Below are 27,070 nucleotides of genomic sequence, written 5' to 3'. Positions count from 1 at the left end.
GCTGTGTCCCAGAGGTTTTGGACTGCCATTTGTTTTCATTTGTCTCTAAGTATTTTCTTATGTCCGCTTTGATTTCATTTGTCTCTAAATATTTTTTTATTTCCGCTTTGATTTCTCCAGCGATCCGTCGGCTGCCCAGTAGCACACTGTTAAGCCTCCACGTTAGTGGTTTTTTGCGGTATTTTTCTTGTCGTTGATGTCTAATCTCACAGCATTGTGGTCAGGAAAGATATGACATGGTTTCAATTTTCTTAAATTTAGGAGGCTCACTTTGTAGGCCAACATGTGCTCTATCATGGAGGATGTTCCACGTGCACCTGAGAAGTCTGTGTGTTCTCTGCTTTCGGATGGAATGCTCTGGAAATATCAACTAAGTCCATCTGGTCTAATGTGTCATCTAGGGCCTGTATTTCCTTACTGATTTTTTTGTCTGGATAATCTGTCCACTGACGTAAGCGGGGTGTTCAGGTCCCCACTGTGATTGTGCTACTGTCGATTCCGCCTTTCATGTCTGTTAACAGTTGCCTTATATACTGAGCTGCTCCTACGTTGGGTGCACATGTATTTATAATTGCTATATCCTCTTCTTGTTGGATTGACCCTTTGATCATTATGTAGTGAACAAAACCATTCTGTGGAATAGTCCTGAAAAGCAGATACATTTCCAGTTTCTTTTCTCCATCCCTAATGAAGATACTGCATTGCTGTGATCCTTAAACTACCAAGCCAGCCCCGTCACTGCCCCACCTGCCCCTCACACAGCGGAGTGGGGCTGACGATAAGGTCTGAGGGGGTGCTCGTTAGAGGGAGAGGCCCAGAACTGGGGGAAAGCTTGGGTCTGTCTGCTGTGCACATAGCCTGGTAATAAAAATACAAATAGCTGTGTCAAATTTCCCTGCACCAAGTGATCCTGTGAAAACAGTCTCATCAAAAAGACCATATTACATTAACACTCTTGAAATCTGCAACCTCTTTGCAAGGGGCCCCCGGCTCTTGCCATAGTCTTTGCTTGCTTATCTCTGAAACCCTTTATGTAAAACAGCAGACTGGCTAGTAGTGAAAATGGGAATTGGGGAAGAGTCAGTAGAAGCTAAAAGGTTGTGTCATTTTCTCCCCCAGTTTCCTAGACTATCTGCATTACAAAGTGATGTCAGTCCCCAGCTACTGATGAAACGCCAGTGCTTCAAGTGGTTAGTGCCTAAGGTCTTCAGGAAACAGCACTATTTACAACTCTAAACAACTTGCCCTGTGAGATTACATTAGTACATCTGGAAAACTTCCCTTTTGAGAGGTTCAAGACCAAGGAAAAAACAAACGACAAAAGCAGTTTTAAATGAAAATATAATAAAAATGGAACCCCCTCCTCTTACCTGACTCACAGTCCCAATCTTGGATCTCAGCCAGACTGGATTTAGCTGACGAATATCACGGCCATCAAGACTGATAGTTCCTTGCAGAGAGGAAAGGAAAGAGTCACTGAGTGTCCTGGGGTCAATGAAGGACGTAAACACAGAAAGGATCTGGTGGGAAAATTCCAGACTTAGTTTTTTAAAGATGAAAAGTACACTCAGAATCTCCAAACAGAATCTAAAACCAACATATTCTAGGGAACTTCGGAGCCAAAAGGGACCTTCTGGGTCTCCCATGCCTCCTGTCTCCCTGCAGTGGTTACATGGCTAGCCCACCTAGTTCATCCATCCAGCTCACCTTCCTGCATGAACATAGCTGGAGGGGACTCTGTTATCTGCAACTAAAATCTGACTGACATCGTGGCAGAGCTTTCAAATAATCAGATGTATCTCTGTGACCTTAGCCAACAAAATTAACTGTACACCTTGAGGGAACTCAATCGTCCTTCATGATAGTGATGGCAGCGGCCAACATAATCCAAAATGGGAGCTGGTGCGGAGAGACATTGACCCCAGGGCGCTGCCGCGGGCGCCGGTGCTCAGCAGCTCGTGAGGCGCCTGCTCGGAGCCCTTCTCCCAGTAAGGGCCTCCCATCAGAAGGGGACACCAGCATGGACGATGAGGAGGTGGAATTCAGGAAGTCACTCTGGACTCGTAGATATGCAACATGCCTGACAGGCTTTCTGTATGAGCTGTCACAGCCTGAAAAGTGAAACCTTTGTTTAAGAGATTCCTTTCCTGAGAACAAACCCCCTGGCATTCAGAACTCTCACACTACCAGGTTTCTGCATAATCTGACCCTCTCCAAGGGCGCAGGAGAAGAAGGGCTCCGGAGAGCCCCCCCCCCGATCCTACAACGAGGTGAGCCACTCACCAGAAACGGGGTCATACAGCCTCAGGAGGAGGGAAATAGCTGTCGATTTGCCAGAGCCACTTGGGCCAACCAGCGCCGTGACTGACCCTGACGGGATGGAAAGGCTGAAATCCTGGAATATGGGCACTTCTGGCCGAGCTGGGTAGGCGAAATGCACATTCTTGAACTCCAAAGCACCCTGGAAGCTTTTCTCATTTAAAACGACCCCCTCTGAAACATAAAATAGAATCCTAATTACTCAGTGCAGAGATCACACTCAGAAGCTGAACTCGGCTCTCCCACCTAACTGGCCACAGATGGCGGCCCGGCGCAGCTGGTCCTGGAGCACGAGCTCCCACTGGGCCCGTCAGGAAGAAGCCTCCGTCTAATGCTCACCTGAGCTGCTCTGCACCACCAGGTACAAGGCACTACACATCTGCATCCTGTTTGATTCCCTCAGCCCTGAGAAGTACAAGTCACTGTCCCAGTTTTGCTGACAGGACACTGAGGCTCAGAGACAACCACCTGCCCATGCTGACCAGCAGTCCGGTCTCCAACCAGCTGCCCTCTCCCTGTGCCGCTGCCTCTGCAGTCCCCCTGGCCTAGGGTTTCTCTCACCTCCTCTAAATAAAGGTCTTGAGAGAATGACGATGCACAGGTGGTGCTGCACAACAGCCAGGGAGCTCGAAGGGGTCAGAGGCCGATTCTGTCCTGGTCCTACCTTGCTACTGACTTGGGAGAGGCTGCTCAATCTCTCACAATTGGGCTTCTCTCTTCCAGCCAATCCTACAGGAGAGTCCTGGCTATTCCCTTACTGGCCGGGGCTACCCAACAATGTCCCAGGCATCAGTGAGTGGTTGGGACTGGTTACTGCTCACGGCCATCCTCCTGTGCCCTCGCTAGTTGGCCCAGGCCACACGGCTCTCCTGAGTACTAGCTTCCAGGGAAGCAGCTGATGAGAGGGTTCTAGCCGATTGGTACCAGCATCCTCCACCCCACCTCCAAAAGCCAAGCAACTTAGAGGCTTTTGTATGTGTAATCCCTCTTCCTTTCCTTCTGTCCTCCACACAAACATCAAAATCACTAAGGAAGACAGATCTGGTGGACTGGCCCAGGGCCTTCCTCTGTGCACCCAAGCTGCCCTCACTTCTATCCTGCTGTTTGTGGTAAACAAATTACCTGCAAGGAGGCAGACAGTGGCTGCACACTGTGTGGTCAGTCCCTTGGCTTCCAGGGACACCCTCAGGCCCCAGAGCAGCACCCCAGCAACCGTCCTTCCTCACTGCCCACCCCTCTGAGGACTCTGTCCCTGTCATGTGGAAGGGACAACGTCCTGGTCATGCTCATCTTTCACAGGTAGTGCAGGAAGCTGATCTGTCTAAAACCACACCTGATTAATCCTAGCGAATAAAAACAAACCCATTTCAGACCCACCATTGAAAGGAAGCGCAGGTTCTCGCTCCAGCAGCTCCCAGAGGCGTCCCCCGGCACCCAGTCCTTTCATCAGCTCTGAATAGAAAGAGCTCAGACCTGAGAATGAGAAGCAAAGCCACACACATCCATCACCTGTACCAGGAAACGGCCATCTGCTACTCCCATCCCTCTGGGAACAGTGACAATAACTTGCTTTTAATATAAAATCTGTTACTTTCAAAAAAGGGTTTGCAGCAGCCACCTGCGAATCCATCAGAATTCCCTCTGCCTTATCCCCTTGTCTTCCTTCAGCTTTTCCTCCTCCAATTTCACTATTTCTAATAAGGATTTAATGTTTGATCAGGGAATTTACAACTACATATAGTCATACCAATCAACCACTGAATTAAAATCATAGTGTTACACAGAAAGTCTACCTAGTCAAAAACAGAGCAATATAAATAAAATACAACACTTATCCCATACTCAAAATGGATATAGTGAAGCCCCATGTTCATTTTAAAGACATCTACAAAATCAAACCCTCCTCTCAAACACTCAGCAAACACAACCTTCACTAGGCTGAAACTGAGAAGAAACTTGGTGATGTTAAATAGTCCAACAGTCTCTTTTTAAAGTCACCTTTGAATTATGACTTAATGACTTAAGCATCAAGCACCTTGGCTCATGTCAACTGCCAGAATATATACTTGTGTAACACTTTCCCTCAGTAAGAATGCTGGAAAAAATGGAATTTAAATACTCTAAGGTGTGTGAATATTTGTGCAAGATGTGGATAAGGGGAGACCATTGCATACAAAGAATTCTTAAACCTCAAAGGCTCCACACAAAAACTACTAGAGCTGATAAAAGAATTCAGCAGGGTAGCAGGAGATTCAGCAAGATTAACAGCCAGAAATCAGTGGCTTTACAGTAACAATGAAATACCAGAAAAGGAAAGTAAGGAACAATCCCTTTTAAAATCACATCAAAAAAATAATTCTTAAAACTCAACAACAAAACAACCAATTAAAAAATGGACAGACATCTCACAAAAGATACACAGATGGCAAGTAAGTATATAAAAGGATGCTCCACATCATATTACTGGACAAAAGTAAATTACAACCATGAGCTGCCACCACAAACCTATCAGAAGAGCTAAAATCCAAAACTCTGACATCAAATGCTGGTGACGATGTGGAACAACGGGAACTCTCATTCATGGCTGGTGGGAATGCAAAGTGGTAAAGCCATTTTGAAAGAATGTTCGGCAGTTTCTTACAACACTAAACATGCTCTCACCATACAGTGTAGCAATCATGCTCCTTTGTGTTTACCCAGAGGAGTTGAAAAAGTATGTGCACCCAAAAACCTGCACACGAATGTTCAAAGCAGCTTTATTCATAATTGCCAAAATCTGGTAGCAACCAAGACATTCTTTGAATGGATAAGTAAACTGCAGTACATCCAGACAATGGAATATTATTCAGCATTAAAAAGAAATGAGCTATCAAGCCATGAAAAGACATGGAGGGACCGTCAATGCATATACTACATGAAAGAAGCTAATCTGAAAAAGCTACATACTATATGATTCCAACAACAGGACATCTAGAAAAGGCAAAGCTACGGAGACAATAAAAAGTCAGTGGCTGCCAGGGGTTGAGGGGAGAGAGGGTTGAACAGAGCACAGAGGTTTTTTTAGGGCAGTGAAACTACTCTGTGATACCACAGTGGTGGATGCATGTCATTATTCATTTGTCCAGACCCACAGAATGTACAATACCAAGGGCGAACCCTAAGGTAAACTCTGACTTTGGGTGATAATGTCAGTGTGTGTTTGTTAATTACAACAAGGATATTGACGATGAGGGAAGTTGTACTTATGAAGGGGCAAGAGGTGTACGGGAGCTCTCTGATATTTCTGCTCAATTTTGTTGTGAACCTATAACTGCTCTTTAAAAAAGTCTATTAATAGAAAGGAAAAAGGAAGGAAGGAGGAAAGAAGGAAGGGAGGGAGGGAGTGGAAGAGGGAGGGGGGAAGAAACAGAAGACAAAGGAATCAGAAGTAGTTTAAAACAGTTAAGGAGTTCAGACTCTGGCAAACAAAAACAAAAACAAAATGGCCCTAGATAAACAAACGTGGTCTATTCATACAGTAGAATATTACTCAACAATAAAAAGGAATGAAGTACCAATCCATGCTACAATGTGGGTGAACTCCGAAAACACGCTAAGTGGAAGAAGCCAAACATATAAGGCCACGGATTATATAATTCTATTTATATGAAATATCTGGAATAAGGAAATACATAGAGATAAAAAACAAACTGCGGTTGCTGGGGCTGGGGTATAGAGGCAGACTGCTAAGTGAGCAGGGGTGTTCTCTGAGGTGATGAAGATACCTTGGAACTAAACAGAGGTAGTGGTTGCACAACACTGTGAATGTACCACACAGCACTGAGTTGTAAATTTTAAAAAGATTAATTTTATGTTTTGTGAATTTCACTTCACTAAAAAAAAAAAAGTAAGAAAAAAGAAAGTGGAGTTCAATAGAAGACGTAAGAGCATTCTCTGGTATAAAATAAACAAGCACGTTTTTCTTCAAACAGCACTTCTGACCCTCTCTCAACAGAGAACATAGAATCTAGCTTTTTTTCTTCAGTAGAATCTGCTCTAAGCGGAAACCAACATTTCTGCTTATTTATTTTAAAATTCTCACTTATTTAATAAATAAAATGGGATTTCTTGCTTGCGGATTCATTACAGAATTACTCTAAGCAGTAAACTTCACAAAAACTTTTTTAAATTGAGTTATAGTCAGTTTACAATGTTCTGTCAATTTCTGGTGTACAGCACAATTTTTCTTTTCAGTCACACATGAATATACGTACATTCATTTTCATATTCTTTTTCACCATGAGCTACTACAAAATATTGAATATAGTTCCCTGTGCTGTACAGTATAAACTTGTTTATCTGTTTTACATATACCAGTCAGTTTCTACAAATCTCGAACTCCCAGTCTATCCCTTCCCACCTGCCTCCCCCCGGCAACCACAAGTTTGTGTTCTATGTCTGTGAGTCTGTTTCTGTTTTACATTTAAGTTCATTTGTCTTTTCTTTTTCTTTTTTTTTTTTTTTTTTTAGATACCACATATGAGTGATATCATACGGTATTTTTCTTTTTTTTTCTGGCTTACTTCACTTAAAATGCCATTGTCCAGGGCCATCCACACAAAAACTTTTAAAATCCAACTCAGCTTGCTGGATTAAATTCCCATAGCCTTAGGTATCTGTCTGGGTTGTGCATGTGGGGAGACTGGTGGTAATAGTTCCCCACAGATCCACCCACACGTTTACTCTCCCCTCCGTCACCAGATGGCAGGCACTGTACCAAGGAGCTGACCAGAGCTGTGGGAGGGCCTGTGCCTCGGAAAGCCAAGTTCCCCAGAAGTCTCAAAACACAGACAAAGCCTCGGGGGCACTTTCTGAAACCAGGGGAGATAACTGACTCCCGGTACACTGGAACTGTGTTTCCAACTATTCCGGTGCAAGACACAGTTATGAACCTGTCGGGACAAAAGGCAGGGCAGTAGAACACCCAAAAACAGAGGTAGCTTCTGTCAGGCTAAGCAGTATGGGAAAAAGGTGTTAGAAGAGGGACCAGGAGAAATAGAATCAAATGTGGCAGACCACAGAAGATTAGGGAGGCCAGGGAGGAAAGCTGACTGTGGTCAAGTGTGGCATGTGCACAGAAAGGCCACAGAGAGGGAAAGCGAGGGCGGGAGGGTATAGCTCATGTGGTAGAGCACATGTGTAGCAGACATGAGGTCCTGGGTTCAATCCCTAGTACCTCCTCTAAGAATAAATGAATAATAAACAACTTAATCACCTCCCCATACCAAAAACAAGAAACAAAACAAACAGAAAAAAGAGAGAGGGCCGCCCTGAGGTGGGACAGAAGACTTAAAGGAACCCGACCACGCGGGTGTGGGACCCTGCAGCCCAACAGGCTCAGCCCAGGGTCCGGAGAGAGAAGAGCAGCACCCTCATGGCTCTGTCCCCCTGAACTTGCTCCCAAGTCACTCAGCACCTGGAAACATCTTCATCAGGCTTTTCTTCAAGACCGGCCAGCAGAACTAAAATGCTGTTTTCGGAGTCTCTGGAAATCTCAGTCCAGACAACATCCTCACTTACCTGCAGGTCTAAGGAAAAGCCTCTACCTGTAACCAATAGACATAAAACCCAGAAAATTAAAATTTCCAGCTGAGGCGACACTGTGCGACACCTGAGCTCCACTGACCAGACCGCAAGCTGTTTATCTAAACTTTCATCTCGGTTTTCAAAGAGAGGAAGGAAAACAAAAAGCAGGAAAGCACCTGCCCCCGGCGGCTGGGGCTCAGGAAAGTTACAGAAAGGAAAACCTCGCAGACGGCACGCAGCTTCGCCTCCAGGGATCTTGCTTCCCTTCACTCAGAAACGGACAGTGAAAGCTGAACTCTCAGAAATTCTCGACAAGAGCAAGCAACTGTTTCACACACTTTATAACTTATGTATTTTGATTCTTTGCTAGTTTTGAAAATGAATGATATTGTACAAAAGGAATTTCACTCCCCAGTGATTTTCTCACCTTGGGACTATCCCTACCGCAGGACTGTGGGTGTCCCGCACACACCTTTTCAGCACCGTCCTTCCCCCTCCCACCGTTCATTCTGTGATGAAAGGGAGCACGCTGCCTTAACAAGCAGGCTGGACAACAGCACCAGTGTGACTGTGAGCTCCAAACTTCCCAACCCAGGGAGGACCATACCCCTTTATTTATCTTTATTCTTTCTTTCAAAGTCAGGTTGAAATAACATTCTAGGAAATGCTTTTGCAGTTGGAGTTAATTGATGTGAAGTGGAGTAATGGGAAAGTTATGTTTTTATTTCAGAAAACTATAACCTGATTTTTCATGTGTAATTCCCCAAGCCGATTTAAATTACATACCTCCAACGCTTAATCCAACCCAGAAAGCATACATTAGGAAGGAAGAGAGTTCACCCACGGTCATGTGGGCACTGCCCATCAGCAGGCCTCCTTTGTACAGGACAGAAAGCACGATCAGGTTCCCGGAGAGTCCAGTCTGTCGGGGGAAGAAAACACAGGAGTCAGATGAGAACCGAAGACCCCAACATAAAAAGCAATCACGTGGTCTGTGAGTCTCTTTTTGCATTTAACCATCAAGCAAGGTTTTTCTAAAATATTGTTTTAATCTGAATTTTAAAATATTTTTGAAATACCACAGTATTAAAGGAAATAGTCTTAACATGAAAATCTAGAAGCTAAGTCACCCATCAGATTCCGATTTTACTCAACCTACTCAATTTGTAAATGAAAAAAATGAAATTTAAGATTCCTTCCCTCACTGGAGGAAATAAATACCTTCTACTGTGGTGGGCTGGGCAGAGTGCCCTGAGACACTGGAGCCCTGAGTCACATTGACCTGTCCTGACTCTCGTTAGATATGTGGTCTCTGGGAAGCGCTGCCTCCTCTGGGCTTCCTTATCTGTTAAGTCACGGCCATCATTGAATCACCTCTAAAGCTCTCTCCAGTGTGAACATATGAAGTTGCCAACACGGTGATTTTCTAGTTCAGTGTCCTACTTGAGTTCACTGTGATCAATGTGATCAATTTTTTGATAGTTCTCTCTTGAAATACACTGATGTTATTTCGGTTAATTCTCAGTGGGTCTCAAACTGCCTGCATCAGAATGCGCTGGAGCTAAAACACAGACTGCTCGCCCCACCCCTAGAGTTTCCAATTCCGCAGGTCCGGAGTAGAGCTGAGACCGCGCACATCCGACCAGTTCCCCGGCGAAGCTGACGTGGCTGGTCCGGACCACGCGCTGAAGTCACTGCCTGATCCCACACTGTTCTGGTCTCACCACCCACCCCCTGCCTTCTCTCTAACTGCATGTACTTATTTTCCTCCTCCTTAACAAAAATATTTTAAGGAAGGTAATTCTCAGTCTTGAGGTAGAAGGATTCTCTATGCATGGCAAGAGTCCGGATCATAACATCTACCAGACTCGCTCTTTCCAAGGCGATCGACTTACTGCCCCGAAGAAGCCGGCGCGAGCAAACGCCTCTTTCCTTGCTAACTGCATCACGTGGTCCACGTTGCTGGTGTATTTCTCTATTTCAGTGATTTCTTTCCCAAAAGCTCGAACAGTCCTTATATTTCCGATACGTTCCTCAGCTAGCTAGGAGAATAATACATACATTTCAGGGGGAGGAAGGTCACATGTCATGATTTCTGGAGGCAAAATTCAAATGTCTCATCTTTAAGATGCTATCAATAGAAAGCTGCTCATGATACATGACTAAGTCAAAACAGATTACAAAGCAGAGTATATGAACAATCCTATTTTTGGAAAAAATATTTATATGCACACATCATATATAGGTAGACAGAAAGATAAATGGGAGGGAAGGTAGATTCAGAAATATATTTTTATGTGGTGAGAAAGATAAAAAAGGATAGAAGTCAAAGAAGGATTCTGCATGTTATTTTTTCTCATTTATTCCCAAATTTCTAGTTTAATAAACATGCATGGCTTTTGCAGCATGAAAATACATTATTTTTAATTTAAAAAATACACGTATTGGGTAGCACCACAAAACTACCTTCATTAGTTAATGAAGGACAGAGTATCATCCAGAAACGATTTTCCGGGTGCGATTAGCTGTTTCATCCTACAAGAAACAGTGGTGGTATGAAGTCCACAGGGTGCGGTCAAGTGGGATCCACGCTGAGGTACAGGTAGTAACCTAGCCTAGAAGGCACAGTATTTTACGTTTCTGGGATCGGGGTGGGGGGGCCAAGGTAAGGAAAATTAAGTACTTTTTTTGAAAAGCTCGAGCACACTCCTTAGAGTCTGCCCGCCAGGACCTTGGCTCCGAGTTCACTCTAGCGGACACCACGCCGGAGAGGGGCCTCTACCTGAGTGGCTTGTGCCAGGGAGTCCTGAGTCACTTTGGTCAGCTTGCGTAGATACCGCCCATAAATCACAGCAAGGATGGATATTGGAGGCACCACACTCAAAACGAAAGTGGCCAGATTAGGTGAGACAAAACACTGTCAAAAACAAAAGCCACAGGTATTTTGTTACACAGTGTAGCAAGACATTCTCATCGCCTACTGTAAGTGTGTGTGTGTTTAAATTAATAGGCAAGCTGAAATTAAGGAGCTGTCTCAAAATCATACATCCTATTTTGGTGGAACTTTTCGGACGTCTTCAATCTTCGTGTGAAACGCCGGGAATACTCGGCGTGCCACACAGGAGTAACATGACAGGGCGCTGCTGAAGAGAGGGTGGGGCTATCTTACCCTCCAATATCGGACCATACTGGGGCAGTGCTGTGCCACTGCTTGGGAATTAAAGCGTGTTGTTCAACAACAGAGAAGCAAGAGGCAGGAAGGGAGCGAAGGAAGGAGGCCTCTTCAGCTCCACACTGGCCAGAAAACACCAGGAATTCTGTATTCAAGTCTGGATCATGGGCACTGAACAATGTGTCTCGACTGAAATGACTAAGAAGGCAGTGAGACCAAAATACCCTACACATCCCATGACAAAGACTTGAAAGAGAACTTGGTAGGGGGTGTAACAAACAAGTGGAAGAAGGGTTGGAGCCATTTCCACGCCTCAGAGGACTGAAATCTCAGCTGGACAGATCTGGACTCAGCACGAGCAGCTTGCTGACAACTGGAGTTGCTCAAAGAGGAAGTAACACAGTGGGCTTTTCCCATCGTCAGCCCTGAAATCGGGTGGTTGTGTTTTAAATGGTACTAGCATCTCTTCAATAAATTATTAAAACAGTATAATCAGTACCAGGCTCTCCTAAAAGCTGAGAAAAAGCTGCAGACTGAAATGCACAGTAATGGATGGATGAGGCAATCATTTATTTACTCACTCATTCAGCAACTTGTTACTGAATGCCTACATGCAGCAAACACTATTGTAGGCACCTGGGAGAAAGCTGAACCTCACGGGGTTTCATCCAAGGGGAGAGGAGAGGTGGGAGTTAGACAGTGGAAAGAGAGAAAGAGAATCACCTGAGTGTAACATGGTCTTGCAAGAGCAAGCGTACAGACCCCCTGAGGCAGCAACGAGCGTGGCACCTTCAATTTATGGAAGGATCCACCTAAGCAGACAAGCCACGCGGCCCAGCAGGCAAAGGGTGATGGTGGGCAGGACACGCGCAGGGGCACTGAGGCCGTCAGGCAGGCCTGAACACAACACAGCTCAAGCAAACCCCCGCACGGGTGTCCTCTGCGGTGGGTCAGGAACATCCACTGATGTTCCCCAGGCCCTGGCAGATGGTCTCAGAACCACCCGCCTCCCGGTGCTCCGGTTCCATGCTTAGAGAGAACCTGAAGAATAATGCAGGGTCCTGTCACCAGAAAGGAGGGCTGGAACATGAGGAACACACATCTTAAGGTGGGGAGGAAGATCCCATAATGCAAATCACTAAACTGGCAATACGGTATAAACACTGGGTTCTTGGGAGTGGGGTTACCATAATACAGGTCCAAGGAGCTCGTGAGAAACAAAGAACACGTCTGTCCCTCCAGAGCTGAAGACCAGGGCCCCAGGTGACGCCCCGACATGAGACCTTGTTGTGAGCTGATTGCTTGTGTCCCTCCGGAATTCATGTGCTGAAGCCTTAACCCCCGTGTAGCTGGATTTGGAAATGGAGCCTCTGAGGAAGTAATTAAGCTAAAATGAGGTTACAGGGGTGGGGCCCTGATCAGACAGCATTAGTGTCCTTGTTAGAAGAGACACCAGAGAACTAGTTCTCTCCACGTGAGCACGGAGGAAAGGCCCTGTGAGCACCTGGCGAGACGGCGGCTGCACACAAGCCAAAGAAAGAGGCCTCAGCATGAACCTGCGTCGGCATCTTGGTCTTGGATTTCTACACTCCAGTCCTTGGGAAGTAAACGTCTGTTATTTGAGCCCCTGGCTGTGGCCCTTTGTTACACAGCCCGAGGTGACCTGCTGTTATGAAAGGAGGTTCCCAGCTCCTCCTGAGCCCAGACTATTAGTATCTGGAAGTGGTGCTGTAGTGCAGAAGGGGTCTTCTCCCAGAGCTCTGCTTCTCTCTTGGCTGGGAATACGTGAGATTTCAAAGCTGTCTTCCATTCCCTAAGTCCAATCTCACAGGCTTACTCTGGCACATCCTTCTGCTCTTGACCGAATGCTATGCAGGACACAGGACAAGCATCTAAGCTTTCCCACCAGTGAGAACAGATGAGTTACAGTCCTCCGTCTAGGGGTCTAGAACTGCACCATCCACGGTGACAGCCTCACATGGCTGCTGGGCACTTGAAAAGTGGCTAGTGTGACCAGGAAACTAAATTTTTAATTTTATTTAGTTTTTAATTAATTAAAATATAAATTTAAAAACTGACACCTCATTTCTTTTCAGTTATTGGTGAAGTTTTAAATATGTCTGGAAAATCTGGTATGTCAATACATTTTTTTAACCACAAATTTTATGAAATCTACATATACATCAAATATTTCCAATGAAAATTTAGCATCCAGATTTAGATGCTCCATAAGTATAAAATGCACACTGTATTTTAAAATCTCTATATGAAAAATAATTTTATATTAAATACATGTAAAACTGATAATATTTTTTCATATTGAGTTAAGTAAAATACATTATTAAGATTAATCTCACCTTTCTTTTTCCTGCTAGAAAATTTAAATCTGCCTATGTGGCCTGCATTACACTTCTACTGGCCAGCAGCGCAGGGCTGAAGAGAAGCCTGGTTGGAAGACATGAGGCACGCAGATGTGACTGCCCAGGCCCCCAGGCAGGGAAGGAAGGAGCACAGGCCATGGGGTGAGAGGGCTCACCTCAAAGGGGTGCAGATCGACCTGTGTGTGCAGGAGGGGCTCCTCCTTCCGAGAGGAGGAGAGGAAATCAGCCCTTGGGCTCGTCAAGAGCGCAGCGGCAGCCCCCTGCCTCCAGAGGGGGTGTGACGGACAGGCTTCTCTCTAACCCACAGCTCGGCACCTGGAGGCCTCCTTCCTGTTGCTCTTTCCTGCCTTCAGGCACACGTTCTCAGAAAACTCAGGCAATAAGGTAATCTCTTTTAAATGCAACAGTCCATTCTCCAGATAACAAATCATTCTGGAGAAATGAAGGTGCAGGAGGCCACCAAGGAAGAGGCGAGCGCCACGTCCCGCAGCCTCGTCCCGCAGCCTCGGTGACAGCCCTCTTGGCCAAGTGGCTTATAGAGTCATCAGAACAGCTCACCTGAGCTCATCTCAGGCCTGAGAGGGCCGGTGCAGGCCACGCCCCGACCAGAAGGTACCAACGGAAGCCGGGCCGACATACCATCATGCCAATGCCAACAGAAGCCTGGGCTCCAGCCCTGAGCCCATCTGAGAGGTTTTCAGTCACCGAGCGCCCCAGGAGTGCAGTGTCTGAGGAGAGGCGGTTAATCAGTTCCCCCGTGCGAGTCTTGTCAAAGAAAGCAACCTCCTGCCTCAGAACAGAGGAAAAGAGAGACGCTCTCAACCTATTCACAATGCGCTGACCTGCAAGGCAAACAGGAAAGCATCAGTGTGGGCACAGCCACCTCACACACTGCGCCTGGCCTGACGGCATCACGTCCTCAGAGCTGCAGCCTCTGCGGCATGACTGGCGCCCCTGCCTGAAGGGTGGCGGAGGGGCATGGGTCTGGTGGGCCCGCGTGCACCCGAGCCCCGGCTCTCACTGGTAACAAGCACTCATCTTCTGTAGTAACTACAGACTGCGGAGAAGATACAGTGACGGATATAGTATGATCAAGAGATACTTTTTTAAGGATCATTTACAAAAAGTTTTCCTATATTAACTTCTCAAGAGCTAATTTTGTTCCTCCTTGGATTGATTTTGTTCCTTTCCTGGATTGCATGTTCAAATGGCAAGAACTGGTTAATTATCTGGAGTATTTTATCAGCCAAATGGCCAGCAACCAACCTCAGAGTTGGGTATCGCCGGCTCTGTCGTCACATGTGGTCAATGCTTATTAACAAGCAGGCCTCACAGAAGCACAGTGCAAACTACCATCCCAGCTCCTCCTGAAGGGGAGACACAGCATGGGGCAGGTGAGTGGCCTCTGCAGAAGCTTCAAGAAGGCCCAGAACTCTAACCTCCCCGAAGACACACAGGCTGTTTCCCTCGGGGCTCGACTCCGGCTCACGTGAAAGAGCTGAGATGAGAGCGGCCGCTGTAACGCAACGCACGGCCCCGGCACCGGGCCAGACCCTGCGCTCGGGCCCAGGTGGCGCTAGGAACGGAGGAAAGGCTTGGGGCAGGAGCACATGAGCCAGAGAGCCACTAACCCACGAGATCCCCCTCCAAGGCTTCTGAGATGACGCGCCGCCCAAGGAGGGACATTTTACCTGAAGTCTGCATGAGGTAGACACGAACAGCATTTGCAGCAGCCCCACACAGGAACACGCCGCTGAGCACAAGGCAGAGGTGGGTCAGGTTATAGCTGTAGTCCACAGTGGGGTTTGTGTAAATGACGTCGATGACCTTCCCCAGGAAGAAGGGAGCGGACATGGTGATGACACTGGACACCGCCAGAAACCCAACCGCAGCTGGAAAACACAAGCAACTCTCAGGTTCAGCGGTGCTCCGATCAAGGGGCGGAGTTCATCACGCCTCTTTTCCCAATGAACTTTGCAGAGCATGTGGTGCGCTCAGAGCTGGGGGTTTCCTCCCTTTAGCTCCTGGACCCTTAGGGCCTCCTTAGGGCCAGACCATGTGGGACGACTGCGGGGGGGCTGGCCACACCCAAGTACCCCAGCAAGACACCTCTGCTTTGCCCTGGTCCGCTCAGCTCTTCTCTGGCGGGAGTAACTGAGCACTAGCCGCAAAATCCCGCTCTGGCCTCCCTCCCTGCCTCTTGATCTGGGGGTTCAACTCAGACGATATTTTTCTTACATTCATGCTGTATGTTGTTATTCCTTGGCATCTAACTGTATCTTATCTTGAAGGTCAAACTATGCAAGTAAAGCTCTCAATTATATCTAAAACTTCAAAGCACTTTAAATAGCCTTTGGAAAATAGTTATGGGCATCCATTACACATGTGATGTGTTCCTTCTTACTATTATGACTCTGGAGAACAAAGCACCAGAATATCAGCATGATATAAAAACAGACGAGAACACAACTGTTCACACATCTAAAAAACAGACAGAGGGGACAGAGTCTTACCAGGAAAGAAAACAGTGAGAAAACCCAATTAGGAAAAAACATGTATCCCAGATAACTGCATTCATAATAAAGGAATGCAAATTTATACGACAAAGATTTGTCTTTGTATCTACTGGACTGGCAAAGATCAGAGAGTTTGATCACACCGTGTTGGCAAAGCTGTGGTACAAGAAACATTTACACTGTTAGTGGGTGTGCAAGCTGTACATCTACAGTGCAGAGAGTGTGATCTTATCAGTCAGAATGTATATGCACACTCCCTTTCATCCACCAGTTCTCTAAGATTTTAACTTACAGATACACTACATACATGTACGTAAAAGTCATGCATTCAAGGATGTTCATTACCGCATTGCTTATACCAGCAAAAGATTCAACATTCCTAAACATTCATCAATAGAGAACAAATTAAATCAATTATGGAGCACTTATTTTATAAATATTATGCAGTCACTAAAAAGAATGAGGTGACTGTAGAGCAATGCATATGAAACAATCCACCCAGATACACTGTTTGTGAAAAAAGCCCAGAACACAAATGTTAACATTTGGGGGCTTTTTTGCTTGTTGGTTTTCAAGTTCATCTATGCACAGAATACCTCCAGGAGGGTAAAAAGAAACAGGTAACAGAGGTTCCTTCTGAAGCGTGGCACTGGATGGCTGGGGGCATGCTGCATCCAATGAGTACCTTTTGAGTTTGGTCCTGTTAGGAACCCAGCTAGCGCCATCACTGGAGTCAGTGGCAAGGCTCCCGGGTGGACACAGCATGGACTGAGCCCAAGAGATGGGAGCTCCCAACACCCGGCAAACAGCAGTTGCTTCTCTATCTGTGTCCTGCCTAACGCCAAGCCTCCAATTAAAGTCTTTACTTCTACATAACCTTAATAAAAGTACACAGCAAACTCAGTGCCAACTGGTTGACAAACAGAGCCGTAGGAGAAACGGGAGCCTGTCAGGGAATGTTTCACCCAACCCCTCCCTCCCCTCCCTGGGGTCCTCTAACACCCCCTTCTTGAGGCCTGCTCAGACAACCTGATTTGAAATACAGATTCCCAGCAGTGCCTGTCTCCCTCCCTTCCCATTTGTCTCCCAGCACCTCCCACCTCCGGCATTCCAAGTGTTTCACTTGTTTACTGTATCACTCCATCAGGATAAAAAATTTTTGTTTTGTTCACTGTTGTATCCCCACTACCTACAGGGACACGCACACAATAAAAGGTCAATAAATAGTTGTTGGATGAATGAACAAATAAACTGAGCGTTGGCAGAAGAGGCATAGAAGTGTGTTAGATCAAAGTTCGATGACAGCCTAAATAGAAACCTAAGATCTGGCAGCTCAGGAACTCCACGTGGAAATGACTCCTCCGCACAGTGCCAGAAAGTCCATGTGCCTGGCTTAAAGTCCCACAATCATAATTTCACTGAATAACGTGAACCTGGCCAAGGGCCATTTCATTTCAATGTAAGACCCGGGGTCTTGTTTCAAAACGCCGTGTTCCTGACGACAGTGCCAAGAGGGACCGAAGCATGAACTCGCTCGCTCGCAAACCAGCGACCTGGGGAGCCAGGGCTCAGCCCAGAAGTGTCTGTTTCACCTTTCATCCGTAGCTAGTTTCTCTAGTCTGTTCTCTCCCTTCGGCGAATACTTCCAGAAGTGTAATGTATGTGAAGTACTATAAAGACCTCTCTCTCCCTCCTCTAGTCTTCGAATTCAAAGTTATGTTTCTAAAATAAGAACCTGCATATCGTGAATACGTGCTGGTTCTTACACAGTAATGATAATGATTACAAAGTGGAAAGAATTTAGCTGAATCCAAATTCGTTTTAGGATCCCCTCTTTTTCCTTATAATTAAAAAAGTGATTAACGGCTTGTTTTATTGCCATTTGCCTTTCTTCTACAAGTTCAATGAATACAAAAGTAAAAAAAAAAATGTTTTTCAGTCTTTGGTTACCTGGGTTTGTGTTCATTAAGGTTTTACTGCACAGCACTGTCTTTGACATTAATAATACTTTAGCCTTGCCCCACAACTATCATTTCAGATTCCTCCCTAAACCCAACAAGCCAAGGATACCACAGTCCTTCTGAAATTCTCCTCCACCTCTTCTCTGTACTTAAGCATCTCGCTGGCCCCCGTCCTTGCTGGATGGGCCCCCTGCAACTGTTATCTGTCTCCTGACATACCTTTAAGTATCCTTCTGTTACCTTCATTCTATTGAATCCTGGCATTCAAAGAACGAAAGGAATCTCCTTCAAAAGAAAGAGGAAAGAAAATCTAAAATGTACACAGCTCCCGGAAGGGCAGGTTTGGGTGGGTGGAAGAGGCAATAACGCGTGGCTACCACCAGCTGGACATGGGACAGACCTTTCAATGATTCATTTGATGACTACAGGAGGCAGGTACCGCTATCCCAACTGCCATTCAAGGACTACAGATGCTGCACTCACCACTGTCTGAGGCACTGGACATGCACTGTCTCTTCCAACAACGCTCTGATGGTCCTCATTCTTTTCAGAGAGAAAACTCAAGCACAGAGAGGTGAGGGAGCTTGGCCAAGGTCACCCAATTCAAATAATGAAGAACCATGTTCCAAGACAAAGACTGTTTTCCTCGTCTTCCCACATTCCAGGCAGAGGAAACAGCACGGCCAGCCTGGGGGTCAGGACAGGGCAAGGAGGAGAAAGGCTACAGGATAAAGCTGGAGCAGGCACCAGAGGTGCAGAGGAAGAAGGACTGAGAAAGGAAGTGGAGAAGTTCCAGGTCCTAGGTGCTAAAGTAGAACAGGGGCTGCTGCCTGCGCAAGGCGGGCTTAAAAGAGCTTCAGGCTGGGAAGCCAGTCAGATTTGCTTTTTAAATGATCCTCTCTGGCTGCAGAGTGAAAAGAAAGCACTGGAGGCCAGTGGCCATAGCTTCCAGGTGAGAGGGGCCCCCAGGTGAACCAGGGTAGGGCAGAGAGGATAAGGAGGGTGACGAGGATTGCAGATATTTTGGAGAACTAGACTATAGGACCTGATGACTTTTGGATTTGGGGAGCATGTTGGAAAGCTCAGTTCTGAAGTTGGGACTGACAGGATCAGTACACTAGCTCTGCCATCTAGCTGTTTGAACTTGAATGAGTCACTCAACCTCTCTATCTCAGTTTCTTCATCTGTAAAATGGAAATAAAAATAACACCTCCCTCATGGAAATGTTTGAGGTGTACATGAAATATGCATACGTAAAGTGTCTGGCACAGTGTCCAGTGTCTAGTGAACAGTAAGTATCAGTTATTATCTGTGTTTCTGCTGCAAGGAGTCAAAAATGATCTGTGTCTGGTTTTAGCCACGGGGTCCATACAGCAGTTCCACTCTCTGAGAGAAGGGATGGAGGAGGAAAGGCAGCTTTGGAGAGGAAGGTAACTCTGTATTTTAGACATGCTGAGTTTTCAGGTGTCTACAGGGGACAACGAGGTAGAGGGTACATGCAGGTCAGCGGCCAAGGTGAAGGAACCCGGCATCTAAGCTGGATGGGGCAGGAAGTGAAGAGGGGCTGACAGATGAGCAGGAAGTGGAGAGCTTAGGAAACTTTCCAGGTTTGTGGAGTCATCTGTAGAACAAAGATCTGAGCAAGGCCAGAATGTCTGCGTGTGCTACAGAGTCTGACCTGTGCCATATTGTCAACAGCGAGGCCTGCCTTTGACTCAGTGCTCGCTGTCCAGCAGACACACCATGGGAGCCACCCATGGAACTTAAAATTTTCCAGTTGCCACATTAAAAAGAACAAAAAGAAACAGGTAAATTGATTTCAGTAACATATTTTATTTGACCCAAGATATCCAAAATGTTAATTAACATGTAATGAACATTAAAAAAATAGTAACAGTTTAACTTTTTTTTCATACTAAATCCTTTCAAATTCTGGTATATATTTTACACTTCAGTTAACTCTGACTAGCATATTTCACAGCACAGCTACAGAACATTAACGTTTTCTCTGCAATATGGTATCTCCATAGCACACAACATCCCTGGCTTTCTGGAACAGTCGCGAAGGTTCAGCCTCACTGTCCCACCAGTCCTTTTCTTGTCAGAGGCTCTGTCCTGACTTGGGCTTCAAAAAGCAGCCATTCTAAGCCCTCTCCTTGCTTCCCGCCTCCACTGGTTTTATCTCGCTACTCGGTTGGGTCACTTCACGGTCTATCTTCATAAAATGTAACTACAAACTCAGCAAAGGCTCCTGGCGGGCATCAGGTTCTGAGAACAATCCTAATCTCAAACCACATAAGCCCTTATCAGTCCTTAAGTGAAAGGCGCCCTCCCAAGTCCTCCACTGAGGCCCTAACTGAACACAGCGGGGAGGATGTGCACCTTCCGCATCTGACCAGGAGCCCGCCTGGGGGGGCCCCTGGTCAAGTGCACAAAGCAAGCTCCTCTGCACCGAGGCCACCACACAAAGAACTCACGCCTGAGACCCAACTTCGTGCACAGGGCTCCCTGCCTCTGACTTACTGGGGTGCTTGGGGTCCTCAGCAGCCCCTTCCATCTGCCAGGCGCAGCAAGATGGCTCTCACCAATTACTTCTTATCCCTTCAGGCCACAGGGGGCTCCTCAGTGAGCTCCTCCATCTTTTAAGACTCTGTGACTAAGGTGATAAGATGAAGAATTATCAGTAAAAAAAAAAAAAGGCTGGAGAGCAACTCTGCAGGCCAGAGCTGGAGGAAGATATCTGCAAACTACACAAAATGAGACAGGGAAGGCGGGAGGGGGGGGGGGCTTCGAGGACTGCAGTTCCTTTAGAAGAGAAATAGAAATACTACCAAAACTGTCCTCAGCAGGTATCTATAAGCATTTTAAATGGTAGACCATGTTTTCAAAGTTTCTGATACAAATCACTTAAGCAAAGTTTCCTGGTCACACAGTTCAGATGACATACTCAGCAAACTGCTGAACACCGATGAACGTATTTTTATTCAAATGTATAGCTGAATTTTTGAAAAAGGATTTCTGTATTCATGTTTCTAAAAATTAACATTGGAATTCCTTCTCTTTAACTCAGCTTTTTTGGTCTCTTGATTAAAAAATACACACACACATCGTGCTTTTTATTTCCATCAGTTTACAGAGGTGTGTCAACATCTGCGGCTGCTCTTACAATGATACGTTACAAATGAATGATGACCCCCCCACCACTTCCTCCCAATCTTACAAATGCCAACATCCAGAGTGCCTTCAATATATTAATGACTTTTGAGGAAATCATATATCCTAATAAGGAGCTTTCATCAGATTTCCTTATTATATACCATATATATTTATTATCTGTTTAAAAACTGGAAAAAAAATTAGTGAACCAACCCCAGATTTATTTCCTCAAATTATATGTACCTAGTTATTCAATACAGCAGATATAAATAGCTCCCCTCCTTAAAATAAAAGGAGGTACAGCCTATGCCTTGTTTAATGCTAGCACAGCACACTAACATGGCAAGACATGTGGGAACGGGCTAGGAGGGTACAGGGCTGGGCTGGGCTACTCAATGTGGCTGAGCACATGTGGGCACCAGGAAAGCCTGACACTAAAAACACCTTCAGAAACAAAGTGGATTTCCATACGCTGACTTTGACTTACATATGGGAATGATGGCAATACCCCACGGTGCTCAGGGTCTCTAAATTCAGGCCACAATCTGGACTTGGCTGTACTGTCATTTATTCCTTCTTCTAAGGCACCCTGCTCTGTGCCACACACATGCTGAGAACTAGACACAAAAAGTTGAATCAGACACAGTCCCTTTCACAAGAGCTCACAATCCAGTGAGAGCTCCTAGTCTCAAATTTTTCTTTTAAAAGAGGAAAAGATCTTTGAAAGATCCTTGAAAATATGCACACAACTTACTAAGCAACGAGATGATTCCCTTAATGCCTCAGTGACACCAAGAATCCCCCTAAGTCAGTGAGGGGTAAAATGTTCCCACTTTAAGTGCCTCCTCCATGGCACCAACCTGCCCTAAATCACAAATCACTCGCTAGGACTATCCTGTCTAAAGCAATGGATTTGTAGTAAAGACCGTGGGATTCACCCCTGTTTCAACGGTTGCACCTGATAACCTCACAAGTCCTCTTTCCAAGCCCTCATCACAGCTACAGTTTTATCTCTGGTCATACACGATCTGTTCATTAATGTTTCTCCCCGACTAAACTGCAAGCCCCAACAGGAGCAGAACCATGTGTCCTTCCGCTCACCAATGTAAACCAACCGACTAGCACACAATGAGGCACAATAAATATTAAAGAAACAAACACTTGGAAAAATCTCAAAACCTTTTAGATCTTACAAGGCCCTTGCATTAAACATTTCTCCATTCATGGCTAAAAATGAAAACCTGTTTATCTGGATTTTGTTTCTAAAAATATTTAGATTTCTTTAAAAAGTTACTCAATTAAGATTCAGTTGGGTTATGAGCTAGTTTCTCAAAGCTTCTACAGTGTGCAGATCACTGATCTTGGTCAGTGTTGACTGTCCTGAAAAGAGTTTAGTAACTTCCTGCCTGCCACCCAGGAAGGCAAAGGCATGAGACAAATCTGAAAGATATAGATTGTTTTGTGTCACATTAAAACTACCGTTGACTGCTTAATAAACTTACCTAAAGCAAATAATGTTTTTTAGGTAAGTGTAAGTGCAAGTGCATATTACAAAATAAGTCTATTTGGGGCTAGAATTAATTTTACAAAGAATGACTCAGGTCATTTTGAGAATGCTGGCAAAGCGAAAGTAGAACAGACGCAAAGATTTTAAGAAGGAGGTACTGCTTCACTGGTATAATATGTCAAGCTAAGAAAACAAACATTAAGACAGTTCTGTGAACGGATTCCCAGCTGACCCGAAAGCCTTGGCAATGCTACTGTGAGACGCGCTCCGTCCGGCACTTGCCGGGAGAACGCCGGGGGGAAGCCATCCCGTCCCTCCTCACCGTTTCCAGTGGCCCAGGGCCTCTGCCACCCCCGCAATGTCCCCTCCCGGTGGCCCCGGGCCCTCGCGCTCGGTAAGGCGTGCCGGCGACAGAGGGAAGAGGGGAGCACCCACCTGTCAGTCTCCAGCGCTCGGGGTGCGCCAGCCTTAAGAGCTTCCGGGCCTCCGAGCGCCGGGCCGCCGCGGGCCGCAGCAGCGGGTCGCGGCCGGGGGTCGCGGCGGCTGCAGGCACCGCCGGCCCGCGCCGCCAGGCCTCGCCCCCCGTCCGCGCGACCAAGGCCGGGCCGCCAGGGAGCCCCGCGCGCGGGAGCCGGGGGGCACCGAGCCCGGCGAGCGCCCCGCACCTGTAGGGGCCCGGGGGCCGCGCCCACAGCCCCAGGAGCCGCGCGAGGCCCGCTCCGCCCGCGGGGCCGCCGGGACCCCCGCCCGGGCAGCTGCCAGCCCAGCGGCGAGGGGCTCGCGCGGCTCCTTCACCTGCGAGGAGCGCCGGCCCCGCGCCCCAAGGCCGCGCAGGCCCCAGGCGCGTCGGCGGCGGCCGGACTCCGGGGACGCGGGCCGCCGGGCCCCGTCTCACGAGCAGCCGCAGCGGCCAGCCAGGGGGGCCGCGCATGGCGCCGCGTCGGACCCGAGCGCCTCAGACCGCCGCCCCGCCCGCGGTCGCCGCCGCCGCCGCTCGCCGCACCGGGCCGACGCCCCCGCGCCCGCCCCATCCCCGCCCGCGCCGGCCCCGCCCCCAGGGCGGCGAGCCGGGTCCAGACCACCCCCCAGGAGCCCGCGCCGGCCTCGGGCGCCCTCCCGCAGCGCCCCCTACCGGGCGGCCAAGCGACGGGCGCGCTGCCCGAGCCGCCGCGGACGAGGCTGGGAAAAACGAGAAAAGCGACGCGCGCCGCTGCGCCTGCGCACCGCCGCGCGGGGAGCATTTTCGCGCTCTCCCGGCGCCTCGGGAAGAACCTGGGAGCGGCGGGAGCCCTTTCTCACGCCGGTGCACAAGGCGGAGCGCGCAGACGCGATCACACGATGCCCGGCTCCTGGATGCGGGTGGACGGCGAGCTCCCCGGGCGGTCCAGGCAGGGGCGGCGCCTGTCACCCCACGTCTCGTGCCGAGCACTCGGCTCGGGCGCTGGAGCGCTGCCGGACCCGACGCCGCTGCGGGTCAGCGCGGTTCTGGAAGGGGTTGTGCAGGACAGGGTTGGCGAAGAGTGAAACTTGGATAGCTCTGAGAAGAGAAAGAAATATACGGTGAACAGAAGTGCAGAAGCGGACCTGGTCGAGGCACTCCGGCTGCTCCAGAGGGAGAAGACTGGTCAGAACGCAATGTATTTTAATCCACGTGCAGGGAAAGCCAGAGGAGAGGATCTTAAAACCCACTAGGACACAGAGACTTAATGGTGGGGCATCTGCACGCTGGGGGATGGTGAGGGCACCAGTCTGGTTCTTATCTAAGAGTGGTTGAGAAAGATGGATAACTTGGTTGACTTGTCGGTATTTTTACAGGCTGGGACTAGGGTGAGGCAGTTGCCTCAACTGCAGTATTTATGGAGTCTGGTTGGGGGGAGGTCTATAATCAAGATATATTTCAGAGCAAATTTTAAAAAAAATCAAAGTTAATGAAAAAAAATTCATGATGCAAGATGTCCGTTGAAGCTGACTCTACTGATTTATGAGTAGGCATTTGATACTGGGAAAGATTTGTTAGGTGACTAATGAAAGCAAGAGAGATACAGGACCTCATACCCCACGTCAAAGAATGACCTCCCAGTTGGAGAGAACGTGACAATTTTAACTCAGATCTAACCTTCCCCTTCTTTTCTCTTTTCTACTTTCCAGAAAACTCTTGCTGCTGCAAAGCTGGGGAAGGCAGGACTAGCCTTTGCGTTCTGCCTTCCCCAGAATGAAGTCCACCAGGCTGTTTCAGCCAGCACTCTCTGGGGCCTAGAGTCAAAAGATAAATAGCTCAAGTGTAGCTGATTTAAAAACAAACAAACAAAAAACCCTCTCTGTGTTGCTTACGTTTCTAAGAATCAGTCAGATGATAATGTGAAAATAATTATCCCTGACAAAACTGTCATGCTTAAAAAAAATCCCGCCCAACTGTCATATAATATACAAGACAAGAATTATTTACTAGCATCGAATCTAAAGGAAATATCCATGGTGCTTAAAAAAAATAAAATTGGGGAACGGCATAGGGAATAAATATTGGCTGGGGGATCATCTGGACTCCCATAGTCATCACACCAAAAAAAAAAAATTTAAAAAGCATGGCCTACTCTAAATATATATTTATATTTATTTTACATATATATATGTATATATATATATATATATATATATATATATATATATATATATATATTCAATAGGAAGAGAGGTCATAGTAAATGCAAGGCAATTATATATATTTTTTCCCATTTTAAAATAAGGATAATTTCTCACTGCCTTTTTAGAAATTAGGATAAAATTCCTTGGCCACTGGAAGAACCAAGAAATGCTCAAAGGTGTATTTGGGAAAGAAGAAAACCAACCACTTAGATGTGAGTGGATTAATAGTACAAAATACCTCAGGAAAGCAAGGAAAGGCTGTATATTAACTCTGAGACAACAAGCAGAAGTTCAATTCCTACCCACAGAAAGATGGAAAGGGCTTTGGTGGGGGTGTGACTGAACCAAGGAGTAAAATCTGGCCCTCAGTGAATAGACTTACTAGATTGGGTGGCCAAACAGGTGTTGAATTCAAAAAGGACGTCTTTTGAGCGAAATCTGAGAACAGTTGAGGTTACTTCAAGGACAGTTCCACCTGTGGGTTCTAGCCTCTCCCAAAGGGAGACCACGGACGGGTCCCATGGAGCAATCTGTGATCTGATGGGGGAATCATTCAACCCTTCTTAGTTCCTTTTTCTTAACTCAAACTTTGCAACTCGTCCTGTCAGGGGTAGCGTGGCAGGGTGATGGCTAAAGGTGGAACATGCAGTTCAGTGGAGCACAAAGCAAGAAAGGGGCAGAAGTGCTTTGTAAATTCCTCTGAAGTCTGGATTTAAGCTTTTGGTAACCATGCTTAACAGAGAATGCCGAGGCTGTAACTCTGTAGGCTTAGGCAGGCTGAATGCAATGTATGTAGAAGATGTCAGCATCTTTGGCTTTTACCTGCTCTCTCCCTTACCTTCTCCCAAAAATTCTAGAGGAAGTTTGATATGGGTTAAGTTGTGTCCCTCCCAAAAAGGTATGCTGAAATCCTAAACCCTAGTCCTTCAGAATGGGATCTTACTTGGAAGTAGAGTTTTTGCAGGTGTAGTTAAGATGAGGTCATATTGGAGTAGGAACAGGTTGTCCTGATAAGTTGGCCACGTGGAGACAGAGACACACGGGGAAAACGCCATGTGATGTCAAAGGCAGAGATGGCAGTTCTACAGCTGCAAGCCAAGGAATGCCAGAGATCGTCCACAAATCACCAGATGCTGCCAAGGGCGAGGAAAGGATTCTCCTACAAGTTTCAGAGGGACTGTGGCCCTCAAAACCTTGATCTCAGGCTTCTAGCCTCCAGAACCATGAGACAATAAATTTATTTTAACCCCCCTGATTTGTGGTACTTTACTAAGGTAGCTATTGGAAAGGAATCCCCAGGCTTAACAACAGTGTCTTGTGTAATTCTGCAGTAGTTGCCCAGTGTTTGTCCACTTACCCATGTTTGACCAAAAAAGCAACTGAGTTATTCAGGCTACTCTAAACAGTCACTTTGCATATCATTTCTGCTACAGTGCTTAACTTTATTTTACCAGAAGTTTATTCAGCAGCTGTCAGGATTTCAGGCTACACAAAGAACCATGCATGTTCTAATGAAATGTAGCTCAGAGCGGGGCGAGGGTGTAGCTCAAGTGGTAGAGTGCATGCTTAGCATGCATAAAGTCCTAGGTTCAATCCCCAGTACCTCCTCAATGAGTAAATAAATAAACCTACTTAGGAGACACAGGCAAAATATTCTCTGACATAAATCTTAGCAGTGTTCTCCTAGAGCAGTCTACCCAGGCAATGGAAATAAAAGCAAAAATAAACAAATGGGGCCTAATTAAACTTATAAGCTTTTGCATAGCAAAGGAAACCATAAGCAAAACAAAAAGACAACCTACGGAATGGAAGAAAAAATTTGCAAAAGATGAGACTGACAAGGGCTTAAT

The 27,070-nt window shown here is 46.7% G+C and overlaps 1 protein-coding gene and 1 long non-coding RNA gene across 3 annotated transcripts in view; one reads left to right on the top strand and one right to left on the bottom strand.

Moving 5' to 3' along the window:
- Window positions 1-23,609, bottom strand: part of ABCB10 (ATP binding cassette subfamily B member 10) — a 33,944-nt gene extending 10,335 nt beyond the window's left edge. For both annotated transcript variants that reach the window (XM_032491857.1, XM_032491858.1), the window contains exons 1-9: window positions 23,013-23,609; window positions 15,129-15,329; window positions 14,077-14,279; window positions 10,667-10,801; window positions 9,780-9,926; window positions 8,671-8,806; window positions 3,697-3,792; window positions 2,284-2,493; window positions 1,371-1,450 (exon numbers count right to left, since the gene is read on the bottom strand). In XM_032491857.1, coding sequence (XP_032347748.1) covers window positions 1,371-1,450; window positions 2,284-2,493; window positions 3,697-3,792; window positions 8,671-8,806; window positions 9,780-9,926; window positions 10,667-10,801; window positions 14,077-14,279; window positions 15,129-15,329; window positions 23,013-23,508 — 1,704 coding nt within the window. In that variant the 5' untranslated portion in view covers window positions 23,509-23,609. The remainder of the gene's footprint in view (window positions 1-1,370; window positions 1,451-2,283; window positions 2,494-3,696; window positions 3,793-8,670; window positions 8,807-9,779; window positions 9,927-10,666; window positions 10,802-14,076; window positions 14,280-15,128; window positions 15,330-23,012) is intronic.
- Window positions 23,610-23,761: 152 nt separating this feature from the next.
- Window positions 23,762-26,475, top strand: LOC116667273. The gene is made up of 2 exons (XR_004324102.1): window positions 23,762-24,312; window positions 24,726-26,475. It is a non-coding gene; the product is annotated as an uncharacterized LOC116667273 (long non-coding RNA).
- Window positions 26,476-27,070: the final 595 nt, after the last annotated feature.

Source organism: Camelus ferus, chromosome 11 (genome assembly GCF_009834535.1).
Source record: "Camelus ferus isolate YT-003-E chromosome 11, BCGSAC_Cfer_1.0, whole genome shotgun sequence".
Taxonomy (NCBI): Eukaryota; Metazoa; Chordata; class Mammalia; order Artiodactyla; family Camelidae; genus Camelus; species Camelus ferus.
The sequence above is the reverse complement of the archived record's forward strand: the minus strand, read 5'-3'. Positions and strand labels throughout refer to the sequence as shown.